Raw genomic sequence first — 14,178 nt, forward strand, 5'->3', positions numbered from 1 at the left:
TTCAAAGGAGCTAATGTAGAGGAAGATAAGGTATAAACTACTGGAAAATTACATAAAACTGAAGAGGAGGAGGTGCAGTCAGGCCTCAGAGAAGATGAGAACCCAGGACTGCAAATCTCTCAGCCGCCGCAGCAGAACGTTCTCCCGTCTGTGGTCCCCTGGAGACTCTCATCCCCGTGTCTCTCTGAGCACCCCTTTATTTCCCTCTCTGGCTCTCCAGGTGGGCTTACTGTGCTTCAGTGCACACGACCTGTCATGGCTGCTCAAGCATGGCTCCTCCGGGTACCCCTAGATAGCACCGCCCTCAGCTCGCCTAAGGCCCAGCCACCTGCAGCCAAGAAAGTAGAATCATGTGGCCTGATGCCTACTTAGCAGAGGCTAGGGAAGGCAGGAAATTCGATTAGCATGTCCACTGCACATGTTAACCTAATTTATTAGAAAAGTGCCTGCAAGGGATTGACTGAAATATTTGTATTCACTGAAAGTACATTTCCTCCCTATAGGAAAAGTATAGGAAGAAGCAAAGTAATATTGATAATGTGTTGGTGAGCATGGCTTTGATGAAGAATAATTAAGTTGGGAGCGCCTGGGTAGCTCAGTTGATTAAGCGTCCAACTCTTGGTTTCAGCTCAAGTCATGATCTCACAGTTTCATGGGTTCAAGCCCTATCTCAGGCTCTGCACGGACAGCATGGAAGCCTGCTTGGGATTCTCTGTCTCCCTCTCTCTCTACCCCTACCCCAGTCAAACTGTCTCTTTCTCTCTCTCTGCCACTCTCTCAAAATAAATAACTTAAACATTTATTTAAAAAAAAAAGAATAATTAAGTTGAATCATCTTCATGCCTTATTCACCAAGCCAGAATGGCCTGCAGTATCCATTGTTACTATAGGGGCATTTCTGCTGAGGAGACCTGAATGCCTGGCTCTGAAATTCTTAATTTTTCCCCCTGGAAATTCTTACCCTTTTGACTTTTGCTATTTTGGCCCCCATTAGGCATTTTAATTCTTTTCAACATAACCTGGAAGCAAAGTACATCCACATTCCTCCCTAAGCAAATATGCCAAAGACCCCTGGGATTTGAATTTTAGTATTCTGAAACTCCTCCAACATTTACGTACATATTGTGACCTGGGAGTGTTCCACATCTATAAGTGACTTGCCTCAGCTATTGTATTTTCTTTTTCCTTACTTTATGACCAGAAGATAATGTGGAACTTCACGTTCTTGGAATCCCTTGCTGCCCACTCCAGGGTCTATATATACGAAGTACCAACAACATTCTGTTCTTGGTACATCAGGAGAAATATATTTTTCTGATACTGATTTAACTCTATGAGAGGTTGCTTGACACTGAGGAAGCATCTTTGTTAAGAATTTCTGTAAACATCTACCTTGCTGATTTCTCTGAGAATTCAGTGATTAGTCTAGTCTTTATTGGTAGAGTTAGACCTTTTTTTTTTCAGTCTACACTTTATCAGATCAAATAACTTATTCTCACTTTTATGTTTGCTGAATTGTAATAGATGGCAGCATGAGGTGGTGAAGCCGTTGCCACAACTCTGGAGCCTTCTTTAAGCTGGAGTTTCTTCACAGTGAAATAGAAGCCAGGAGTACCCTGCAAGGCTTTGAGAGGATTAGACATGATTTATGTCAAGCACCTGGAACACAACAGACAGTAAATGATCTCCTGTTTCATTATTATCTTTATTAATATTATTATTAGGAACTAATCTCTAGGTAATATATGAATTGTTTAAGCATCTATATTACAGGTAATGTATAAAGTGGGCAGAGAATTTAAGACAATCTGCTGGAATTTGCCCCATTCACTCAGTTCCTCAGCATAAGACTTGGGCCTCAGCTCCGACGCTGTATTTTATCCACAGCTCCTGTCTAGCATTGCATCTATGCGTGTGCCCTGAGGCAGACGCTGGCCTCGGTTACTCCCTACCAAATACACTACTCCATCTCTCTCGATTTTCCCTCTTTTTCTAACTTTATCCTTTTCCTATTTTTCTTCCTTTTCCTTTTCCCCTTTGGTGTTCTCTGCCTCCTCTTAGCGCTGCTTACTGTTGGTGGAAAACTCAGAACTGAAGACATCTGATCTCTAATAGATTAGGGCCAAAAAATAGACTTCTGGAAGGCCTGGTATATTTTTCCCTTTTAAGCATCAAAAGGATTTGAAGATCCTGGACTTCTCCCGCTGAGTTACTGATCTTTCAGTTATACTGTTTTCTTTCCAGTACCTATAACTACCTGGGAAAAAAGACAAACCAGATGTTGGAGGCTTTTGAACAAAAGGACTTCTCTTCAGCCCTGAACCATCAGGTTAACTTGTTTTTCTCTTCACATAAGTCACAGCCACTTTTCTTTCCCCCTGGATAGTGCTTATTCTTTCTCATCAACACTCCTGCCTTACCTGCCCTTGTTAAAATTGCCTAGCTGCCTCTCTCTTCATTTTCCTTCTGCTTCTGACCTGTTCTTGTTTAAAACCAAACCTGTCCCCATTGTCTGTGTTTCCTACAAGTCTAATCAGGACAGGCTCCATGCGGGGATGACCTCTCTCTGTTCCTCCTACAAATGATCTTTTACTCTATGTTCAAAGTATTTTTGTGAGTATGAAAGAACAGTGATAGATTTCTGGGAAAGTGAACACATGCCATCCCCTTGAGGGCCTGACACCCAAGTCTCCAGAGTTTATGAAGAAGCTGTGAGCGGGTAACCCACAATGGGGAAACTTAAGCCAGAGTCAGAGCTGCTCAGTCATCTTCACCTGCAATGTGCTGAGAACTGGAAGCATCCACCAGGCAGAAACAAGAGCCTAGTGAGTGATCTAAAAGGAGACACTGGCTTTGAACTAGGAAGAGAAAAGGAGCAGGAGCTGATGCTTTACAGGGAAGACCCTGTACGTGGAGGACAGGCTAGCTGTCTAGAAAATGAAGAGCCTCACGAAGGGCAGAACCAATCTCGTAGCTCAGTAATATGTGTACTTGACGTAAGCGGAATGAGCTGGAAAGAAATAGGGTGGGCACAAGAGAAGGACTTGGCCTCCAAAATAGTAAATAATAAAGGTGACTGAGTGGAGTATAAGAATAATCAAAGTGACAGAGTAAAGCATCCCAAGAAAACAAGCAGGAATTAAAGGAATAGGCAAGATCGGAGCAGGTGCTGGATCCCAGTAAGGTTCAGATAAGGAATCTTTTTTAACAGGACAAGCTGCCTATGGGGCAATTAGATATTACAGAGCAGAAGTGCAGAGCATCCTGGAGGTTGGAGGGAGACGCAGTGACCTGATCTCCGAGTCAGAAAGAACATGAGGGAGCAGTTGCCAGGAGTAATTAGTTCCCTACTTTTTAGGCCTGAACATTGAACTAGCCTAAATCTACTTCCTATTTCTAGTTGAAATAAGCTGATTTAATAGTCACCTTTGTTCAGCCCCAGATCATATGAAGCTGAGAGCAAGAACAGGGTAAGGGCTTAGGAAGCTTTGCCAACTAAACCAAACATTGACAAGACTTTGGTTTAAATAATTAAGATAGGAAGTCTGAATTGTGCAGACTTTGCCTTTTTTTTTTTTTTTTTTTTTTTTTTTGTTGGTTTTTTTTTTTTTCTTTTTTTGCTCTGATGGTTATTTTCTTTTTCCTTAGTTTCCCAGAGAAAGTTATTTCTGAAAATTTCAATCTGTTCTAAGCTGCATGACAGGGAAACCATGGGATGAGGTGGACAGTGAAAACAGCTATGATAGGAGTCATTCCATTTAGTGGCTTCTTTTCATTGACTGGTCCAGTTTCCATCTCTTTCTTTTCCCTCATTAGTGCCACTCAAAATGGTATTGGTAAGGGACTCAGTTTACCACAGTCTCTGGTTTTTTTCCTTATATAAGACTAGTGTGAGTGGGTCTCATTTACTCATTCATATTCCGAGGGACTGGGCCAAGGAGCTAAGGACTGGGACAAGTGTATAACTGCATTAATGCTTGTCTCTGCTCTAAAGGAATTTACAGTCAAGTGAGGAAGCAGACAAGCAAAAAGTTAGGGCAGACTTTATTCATTCTAATGGACTTAAATGCCATCTGTTATATTTACATAAGTGAAATAACACATGTACAGAGATGTTCCAGACAACATTGTTTATAATACCAAAAGATGGAAACAACCCAAATATCCATCCGTAAGGATATGGTTAAGTACATTGTGTTTGAGTTATGCAGTAGAATTCTATGCAGCCCTTAAAAGGATGAGGTAGTTTTCTATGTACAGGTCTGGAAAGATTCCATGATATATTAAGTGTAAAAAGGCAACAGGGTATAGAGTCATGAATGTGATATGCCACAGTTTGTGCATGAAGGAGAAAAGAAATAAATACATATGTGTTTATAAAGCTCTGGGTGTTAACATTTGATTCTGCACAGAATTTTCTGATTTTCTGTTGCTGGACTGTATATGACTGATGAAAACAATGTAAGAGTAAAATGTTACTGAAAATGCATCTTATTAAGAAATGAGATGGATAGAGTCTTTTTCTTATGAATTAGCTCACAAATTCATGAATGAATATTACTTAATGCCAGGATGAGTTTAATTTCAGCATCGATACTATTTCTGTTTTTTGTTTTTAGGGAAATGAGTGCTGTGAAACCCTGTAAGAATGGAAGAAATTTTGTTGCAGCAATGTCATTCAATCCTTTGAACAGTTTTTGAGTCATGTTAAAAATCACAGAATGCTTTAGTGACTTTTGGCTGACAGCCTGGGTAGCAACATTGAAAATAATGTTGAAAGCAAAAAGTAGAAAGCCCTATGGTTTTTTAGAGGACTTGTTACCCGTTAATTAGAGGAGTCGCTCCATCACTTTGTCAGTGCCAATACCAGTATTTTGATCTGCTCCTTTATGTGGTTCCCAGAGGTGTCCCAAGGCAGTGATGTAGGAGGTACGTCTTTATTTTTTTCAAAAGTGGGAGAAAAAGGACTATGAAAAGGAAATATAAATGGACAACCTGTACCTCTATCACATGAGAATCCTTCATCTCATCAGCTTCAGAAAATAGCATTTATGGATGTTGAGCATCTAGAAATTATTTATTCTCATAAACCTCAGCCTTGACTAAGTGTCCCTTAGGGATCTCAGAAAGTACCCCAGACATTGGTGTGCCCCAGTTGGAAAAGAGCCACACTAGCTGATAGTTTAGCTCTGCAAGCTAGATGGATAAAGGGTGCCTGCCTCCATCTTAACTCTGTCCTACAATTCTATCTTTGGCGCTTCTTTTCTGCAAGAGTCCTTTTTATAAAGTTTACATATATGAAAAGATCCTACCTTCTCCTGGGTGGAGCTCAACCCCATCCTCACTTGGCTGTTCTTTTCCACTCTGACAGGCCTTCAGCCAACCAGGGTGTGTGGGCTTTATAGTTTGGGGTTACTGTCCTTTGCCCTCCAAAATTTCTAAATTGTTATCACAGCTTAGTAATACTGACTGTAATTTGTGTGTGTGTGTTTTTTCCTTTCCAGTTTTGTATTCAGAGATTTATCAACTTTGTGCTCAAACTTGGTAAGTTTCTGCTTTGCCTGTTATGAGTGTAAAGGAAATGGAACACCATCACTGTGAGGGTTCAACAAGGACACCTCTAAAAAATTGTTTAATGTTTATTTTTGAGAGTGAGAGAGAGAGAGAAAGAGAGAGAGCAGGAGAGGGGCAGAGAGAGAGAGGGAGACAGAGAATCCAATGCAAGCTCCATGCTGTCGATGCAAAGCCTGATTATGAGTCTCGAACCCAGCAAATGTTGGATCATGACCTATGCTGAAGTTGGACATTCAATCAACTGAGCCACTCAGGTGCCCCCAACAAGTACACCTTTTCCTGTTCTGTTGCAGGCAGAGTTTTATTTCCAATACTAGCTTCAGGGCCAACCCTATAAAATGGTGAAGTAAACCTAGTTGGAGGGTCTTTGGCACCTTCTACAAATCCTATTCCTCCATTTTACCACTTTGTTTGCCTCCCTACCCTGCACACCATTATTTTATTCTTTTTTCCTACCATCCTGCCCCTGCTCATTAAAATTCTACCACACAGTGGCTGATTACAGCCCAAGTGCTTGGAGGAAGGCAGTCTGAATACAGATCTTACTAAATTGTGAATGACTGACAGCTCTCCTAAGAGTATTTGCAATGTAAAAAGAGTTTATTAACATAAGTAAGCTCAGCCGGATGGAGGTTTGGATAATAGGACAAAGTAGAACTTGAGGAAAATACAGTGAATTTGCATAGAGAAACCTCCTCACAGTCTCCTAAATCTTATCCCATAACAAATGACAAATGTCACTCCACTTCGGAGGAGGTTGGCCCTTTCTGAGAACTTGGGTCAAGTCCAGGAAAGGGTTTAGGTTTATTCTTGGCAGACCTCCCACCTCCCTTTCAGAGCCTTTTGTCTTTTCCCGGCAACTCCCTCCCACCCCCCAGCTCCAAGCACCAGCCATGCAGAGCCCCTCGTTCTCTCAGGATCCTCCACTAGCTCTCTTAATCCCTCAAAGGTGCTGTTTCCCATTCGCTCTTCCACTTCCATGATTTTTGTCCTATTTATGTGCCACAAGTACTATTAATCACCTATTATTATTCCCTCGTTCTACCTAAGCCATACTTCACAGAATTGTGGGTTTGGTTTGGTAGTTGTGTATGTTCCTAAAGTACATTCAAATAAATATTAAACTGTTAACATTAGAGCAAAAAGTATACTTGTGTACATATAAGGTCATCCAGCAGTGATACTGCAACATTTCTGTCACACATAGCCCTAAGATATTAGCTGATACTTTTTCGCCAGAATATTTGCATTTTACTTATTTGTTTTTTAAGTTTATTTCATAAGAGAGAGAGAAAGGGAGAGAGAGAATCCCAGGCAGGTTCCATGCTGTCAGCAACAGAGCCCGATGTGGGACTTGAAACACAAACCGTGAGATTATAACCTGAGCTGAAATCAAGAGTCAGACACTTGATGGACTGAGCCACCCAGGCACCCCCAGAATATTTGTATTTTGAACGTGGACTCTTGAGGATAATTTTTATGATTTAAAAGAACATATCTTTAAAGAAATCGTTTCAGACTTCCTCAGCAGGTTGGAGCTTTCATGGTGTAGTCAAGGAGTTAGTCAAGGAGTTACTTATCTTAATAAACTTGTAGTCTACAGGGCACCTGGGTGACTCAGTGGTTGAGCATCCGGCTTCAGCTCAGGTCATGATCTCATGGTTTGTGAGTTCAAGCCCCATATCAGGCTTGCTGCTGTACATGAAGAGCCTACTCTGGATTCTGTCCCCCTCTCTCTGCCCCTCCCCCACTTCTACTCTCAAAAAATAAACATTTAAAATAAATAAATAAATGTGTATGTTTAAAATAAGTAAATAAATAAATCTTACTCTGAGGGTAGCTCCCTATTCCACTATTTGTAATAGGCCTGGGAGGGCCATTTTGCATTCAGCAAACTATATCTTTGGTCATGTTAGTATATTCCTTCTAGATGTTCAATTGTTACTATTGGTTAACTTAGCAAAAGACAGTACTTTTCATACCTTGGATCCAAAAGTGATAGCCAGTTAAAACAAGTATCTGTTTGTGCTGTATTGTTTCCTTAGATCCATCTTCAGAATCCCTAATTCTGCCTTTAGCTCTGTTTTCTACTATTTCATTTCATTGGATATAAACTTTTCATTTCTAGTATTTCTTTTTGTTTTTTTCCCCCAGATCTTTCTGTAATTTATCTATATATGCCCTTATCTTAGCCTAGGGTTTCTATTGCTTCTTTTATCTCTATGAGGTCTGCTTCAGAATTGTGTATCATCTATTCTCAGGATGTGAGATTTGTCAGTTATGCATTTGCTAGCTCTTGTGTGGCTTCTTTTTCTCACGTGTTTTGTAAATTTTAAAACAGAGACTGTTGTTTCCTGGAGAATTTTTTGTGCTCTAGTTTATAAGGTGTCCTAACAAGTGGTTCTACATTTGCCTCTGTTGGAGTTTCACCAATTCTAACCAATTTTTAGGTTACTATCTTAATCTGGTTCTTCTACCAAGTACCTAATGCAAATATGGACCCAGTGTTCATAAATGGCAGAAGCTTGCGGTTTCTTTCATATTATCTTCTTCCATCCACAGCCCTGGTAGAAACCAAGCTTCCTTGCCTCTCTCTCCCCAGGCCAGCAGGCTGGCTACCAGTTTCACACAGGGAGTTTAATTCAGCAACCGCCCCCTCCCCCCACCATGCACAGACCCAAGGCTTCATCTTGCATTCCTGACCAGCTTTATAACACCAACTCTAAAACAGTAGCCTCTCTTTTTATTTTTTTAAATGTCTTATTTATTTCTAAGAGAGAGACGGTGTGAGCAGGGAGGGTCAGAGAGAGAGGGAGACACAGAATCCAAAGCAGGCTCCAGGCTCTGAGCTAGCTGTCAGCACAGAGCCCGATGCAGGGCTTGAACCCACGAACCATGAGATCATGACGTGAGCTGAAGTTGGACGCTTAACCAACTGAGCCACCCAGGCGCCCCAGTAGCCTCTTAAATAGTGCATTTCTCTGGGACTTTTTAGATGTACTTGAACTAAATTCTGTCTTAGCGATTAAGTCCTGTATCATTCAATCCATGGCAGCGTATCCCTGAATCAGATTACCCTCCTGGACCAGTTGGCTTCAGCAACTCTTCACCACACTGACTTCTTTCTTCCTGAAGTCTTTGGTCCCTCCTTCTTGCTTCTGAAGTTGATGTTGAGTCTTCCTTTGTTTTGTTTCACTGTTTGTCAATTTGTTTCAAACGGTCCATCTTTTCTATATGTTTGAGACAGGAAGAGGGATTTCCTGTGTCTGCTCAGTCTGTCATAGTGACCGGAAAAGTTCCCCTCTTCTATTTCCACCTTATCCTGTTGTAGAAGTCACTGTAAGAATATGACCTCTGCTTTGAGATGTTTATGGCAAAGTGGACAGTTCCAGTCACATTTCCTAATTTGTTTTTCCCATCGAGGTTTCGGAGTGTCACAGACAAAAGCCATCATGACTCTGGTCTCTGGGATTCCAATGGGCCCACCCCGGCCTCCCCTGCAGAGAGCTTCCAGGGCGTTTATCAATGAAGCCAAAGCTAGGCTGGAGAGCCTGGATTTCCTTTCTTCCCCGGATTTAAAGGATGGAAACCTGGAATCCTGTATCTAGTGCCTTTCTATCAAATCAGAATATGTACCTTGAACTCTGCATTCATTTCTCAAGGACTTTTTAAATGAACTTGAACTAAACACTTTTCTAGCAAATAAAAATCTCACCTCAATCAACAAGTATTTGAGTACATTCTATGATCCTAAAATGTTTTATTTTTGTGAAGGAGCAAAAACCCTAAATGGAGTCATGAACCCTAAGTCGTTCAATATTTCACAAAAATTTTTGTGGAGAAATTTCTGGTTATATGGATGAAATGGAATCAAGAGGAAAATTATAAATGATTCATTCCTTTAGAAGCTCCCATTATCTTGATTTCTGGTTCTTAATCCTATTTTAAAATTTTTCTAATTTTAAACCACTATAATGTACTTTCATTTTAATAAATATTCATTTGGAATCTAGGACAGCTCTGAGCCACTGCATTTAGGCGGGTACACTTACTTTAATACCAAATTACAACATGACTCAACTCTACACAACTATTAGCACACCAGCTCACTTCGCTGCTTAGTCTAACTCTAGACTGTCTGTTTTCAGATTAACTGTGATGTCACAGTTTTCCCCTAAAACACTGAGTTAGGTGAAAACTTGCTTGACCACTAAAGGGCCCATGAGAGTGCTTTTCACAGAACCAGAAAAAGGCCCTCCCCAAAGATGAACTCAGGTCTCCACTTCTTGCTATGCAGAGAACTTCTCAAAGCTCAAAGTCTCAAGTAACCAAAGGGTCCTCCCCTGCACACCACACACTTCCCACTTCCCATTGAGAAGAAAATGTCTCCCTGACAGTGCCCTGAATTGCTGGAAGTGAAGGCCAATGTCCCTTCTACACTGAGCCCAGGGGCCACTGTTATTTCCCGGTCACACCTTCAAGCACATTTCTTCAGTGAAGGAAGATTTGAGGAGGACCCAGAGATTTGATTTCAGTCTAGCTTTCCCTACACACCTTATTTACTCTTTCCTTTCAAAGTACTATTTCCGTGGCTGTTTAATTTCTTTTCCAGGAAACCCTTGTGAGTGCTTCCTAGTAACAAAGTATACTACCAGTCAACCCCTGGTGATTTTAAACCTGGCTATCCAGTCTATTAATTATCTAAGATTTTGTTTTTGTTTCTTCTCTAATGAGTCTGCTCATTGGCAAAGAGCAAGTATTTGAAATTCATGTCAGGTATACTTTTTATTTTTTAATGTTTATTATCTCTTAGCGAGAGAGAGAGAGCACAAGCTGGGGAGGGTCAGAAAGAGGGAGACAAAGGATTTGAAGTGGGCTCTGCGCTGACAGCGGAGAGCCCAATGGGGACTCGAAACCATGAACGGTGAGATCATGACCTGAGCCTAAGTCAGATGCTCAACCGACTGAGGCATCCAGGGTCCCCCTACTCTTTGTTTTTTATCTCTTAAAATTAAGAAGAGAATTTTTTCAAAATGAGAATTTGAAATTATCTGTGGATTCAGTTACCCTTGCCAATTGACCAGCTACTTAAGGGTTCTTGTATTTATGTCTCCTCACTCCTCTTTCTGCTCAGGAATGACATGCATGGTTTTCTCATAGTTCTCTCTCCTTCACAGCTGGGAAGTAAGGCATCTGAATAGGAGACTGAACTACAGTGGTTTATGTGAGCTTATATTCTTTCTCATTGAAACTTTTTCGTTGTTTTTTTTTTAATTGTTTATCCATTCTTTAGAGAGAGAGAGAGAGCACACAAGCAGGGGAGGGACAGAGAGAGAGGGAGTCACAGAATCGGAAGCAGGCTCCAGGCTCTGAGCTGTCAGTACAGAGCCCCATGCGGGGCTCAAACTCACAAACCATGAAATCATGACCTGAGCTGAAGTCAGACGCCCAGCTAACTGAGCCACCCAGGCACCCCTGATAATATTTTTATAGCCATTAATTTTCTAAAGGAAGAAAAGTGAGGTTTTTGGTTGTGAGGAAGTCATATCCTTACTTAACTATACTAAAGACAAATTAATTTTTTCAATGAAGATAAATCTTGGCTGTCCATGATGTATTCTATTTATTCATTCTGTGTATTCTAACATCCAACTCCTTGGAAATGAATGAGTGTTACATAACAATGGGTTACGAATAATGCCTTCAATCAAAAGTAAATTTTTGGAGTGTTATGAGCTGTTACCTTTGAATCTAGTTTTTAATATTGACTAAAGTAATGATGTGAAATACTTCACCCAGCACAGTACTAAAAGCAGATTTTTAACCTCTGTTTGTTTCCTGATGGAGTTCTGGGATTAATTCATTGTGGATGGTGGAAGGACAAAGTGTTTTCAGGAACTGGTATTACTTAGGATCTCTTGGGTTTATTCACAGATTATGGCAGGAAAATGCCATAGTGTTTGGGGCAGCAGCGGAGGTGGGGAGGGGATGATGCATATTCTCCCCCAGAAAGCTGTTTGCTACAGCTGAGAGCAATTTCCTCTTGCTGATCACCCGGAGGGCACAGAAAATCCCTTGACTGAAGTCTGAGAGAAGGCAGGGTTGGGCGGGACTAAGGGACATTCTAAAGTGACAGCAGCCCAAGACCAGGCCCCCATTGAGCTTACGGGGGCTTTTCATATGAGGAAAAATGGAGTGGGACTTCCATGCCTGTCAAATCAAGAAGGGCAAAGAATGGGTCTAACCCATTTAACCACTATCCTTATCACATGCTCACTTAAACCCCATTTCCTTCAGTTAAATTAAGAAGGAAACTTGGAATCAAAGTTACATGAACAGTGGAGCTAAGCCCTAGGTAGAGGTGGGGTATCACCTTGTACTTTGAGTTTCTGGGGCTGAGAAATGGCTATGTGGTAAACAAAATAACTAACCCAAATCATGTTTTCTCTGTCAACCCTTTGGTAACTCTTGAGAAATCATTTGATACATTGGACACTTCTTTAGCATTTTAAGTTAGACAAACAAAGGTAAAACCCTACAGGAATTTATCTTAATCACACAATATCTTAATCACACAATTAGTAAACATAATGAAATGGATTCCACAAAATGTATATGGAATGAGTATCCAACAGGACTTTGTTTCCTGTATCTGTATCCCAGTTACGGGCAGTGTTCAAGTTCAATGCCAGATGGACCACCTAGGAGCTTGGACATCATGTTCACCTCCAATGCATGTTCTACACAGCAGCTAGAATGACCTTCATAAGTGCTGGGTTCTCAGGTGTGAGCCAGATGTTGGATGAGGCCCTGTAGGCCAAATATGAACTCACATAGCAAAGTTATCTTTGAAGTCCTGGAAGTGGGCTCCCAGCGGGAGGCAAACACATCAGCGTCTGAGTGGTGTATAGTCCCAAGTCCAGTCTAGTCCATTTAAGTTCCCCCTGCCTCAGGTTGGAGGATGTGGCGGAATGACCACATACAGCATTCCTGGGAATTCTTGGACCGAAGTGAAATGAAGTGACCCACGTCAGGGCTAAGTGAATGGGCACATCTAAAGCATCTCTTACTAAGAGCTGCAGGTAGTATTCACAAGGCGAGGCAGGTCGCAGTTGCTATCTGGACTCCGCAAGACATTGACCCAATTAATATCATCCTGTCTTTTCCCTAAGGAAATAACCTCAGTCAGCTTGGAGGTCCCAATTTGAGCAGTCCTGCGAATCATCCCCTACTCAGCAAAAGTCCTCTACCTTTTGCTCTCTCCCTTGCTGTACAGAATTGCAGTATCTCTGGGTCTTCCTTCATGATTCCTCAGTATGGCCAAAGGAAAGTGCTGGAGGGTAGGGGTGCAGGAGAAGAGAGACCAACTCCCACAGAGCAGTGAAGGAGGCATCTCTGCATCCCTCTGACATCATCTGGGATTAGAATACTGGCAAGGAGCCAGGCAGATAGAGTGTCAGAGGCTACATTCCAGGTGGTAGGAGCCACAGATCTGACAATTCCAAGCCACAGAAGAGTCTGAAGTGTGAAGATCTGAACAGAAGCCAGTGGGCCAGAGTTCAGACACCAAGGAAAGAATAGGAAGGAAAGAGTTCAAAGGGCCTGGAAGGAGTTGGGTCCTATAAGGCCTTGTAAGTCATAGGAACGTTAACTAAAGGTGTTATTCTGCAAGAAAAATGGGTTATGGAAATGGTGAAGAAAGAAAAATTTATGATAAGTCTTCATTACATTAAAATTTATAGACAACTATGTATCTTGTTACAAATTATTTTTAATTACATAAACTTATTTCGTGGAAAAATTGATGTTTTTCTATCTGGATTTTTTTGTTTGGTTTGGATAACATGCATCATGATTTTTCTGGTTAAAATTAAGCAAAATGTTTCTTTAATTTAGTGGCTTTCCATTTATTCACCAGGAAGGTGAACTAAACATGAGCGAAGGATAGGTACACTCATAGTCTGTATCAGATAATTTTAACATTTAAAACATATACAAAGTACAATCTTGCTGGCTGTTTCTTTTTTCTGCTGGTTCTTATGCATGGTGCTTTCGATCCATGATTGTTTGTTTGTTTTGAGAGAGAGAGAGAGAGAGCACAAGCAGAGAAGAGGGGCAGAGGGAGAGAGAGAGCATCTTAAGCAGGCTCCACAGTCAGTACAGAGCCCAATGTAGGGCTAGATCCCATGATAGCCTAAATCAAGAGTTGGATGTTCAAACGACTGAGCCACCCAAGTGTCCCACATTTTGTGATTTTTTTTCTGTAAGATGGAACCTTATCTGTAATAATCATTTTAAGTCTGGATGGAAAATGCATTCTACCAAAGAGGATATGATTTTAATTCATCTAGGTGATTTATCCCTGCTGACTAGTGGCCCCTTTAAAATAATTGATTTGAGGGGTGCCTGGGTGGCTCAGTTGGTTAAGTGTCCAACTCTTGATTTCAGCTCAGATCATGAACTCATGATTTGTGAGACTGAACCCTGCATCCGCTTTTTGCTGTCTCCTGCTTGGGATTCTCTCTCTCTGCCCTTCCCCCGACCACCACTCCTTGCATGTGCTCTTGCTCTCTCTCTCTCTCTCAAAATAAATAAACCTTAAAT

The 14,178-nt window shown here is 41.2% G+C and overlaps 1 protein-coding gene across 3 annotated transcripts in view; it reads left to right on the top strand.

The window, feature by feature from the left end:
• The window catches only part of NPL (N-acetylneuraminate pyruvate lyase), a 35,229-nt gene extending 25,928 nt beyond the window's left edge, over positions 1–9,301 (top strand). Inside the window, exons 10-12 of one of the 3 annotated variants that reach the window (XM_077763237.1) lie at positions 2,245–2,329; positions 5,505–5,544; positions 8,998–9,301. In XM_077763237.1, coding sequence (XP_077619363.1) covers positions 2,245–2,329; positions 5,505–5,544; positions 8,998–9,182 — 310 coding nt within the window. In that variant the 3' untranslated portion in view covers positions 9,183–9,301. Of the gene's footprint in view, positions 1–1,524; positions 1,677–2,244; positions 2,330–5,504; positions 5,545–8,997 lie in introns of those variants that run through there. The other 2 variants (XR_013334913.1, XM_077763238.1) reach the window with 2 other exon arrangements.
• Positions 9,302–14,178: the final 4,877 nt, after the last annotated feature.

This window comes from Crocuta crocuta, unplaced genomic scaffold, assembly GCF_008692635.1.
Source record: "Crocuta crocuta isolate KB4526 unplaced genomic scaffold, BGI_CrCroc_1.0 scaffold3, whole genome shotgun sequence".
NCBI classification, from domain to species: Eukaryota; Metazoa; Chordata; class Mammalia; order Carnivora; family Hyaenidae; genus Crocuta; species Crocuta crocuta.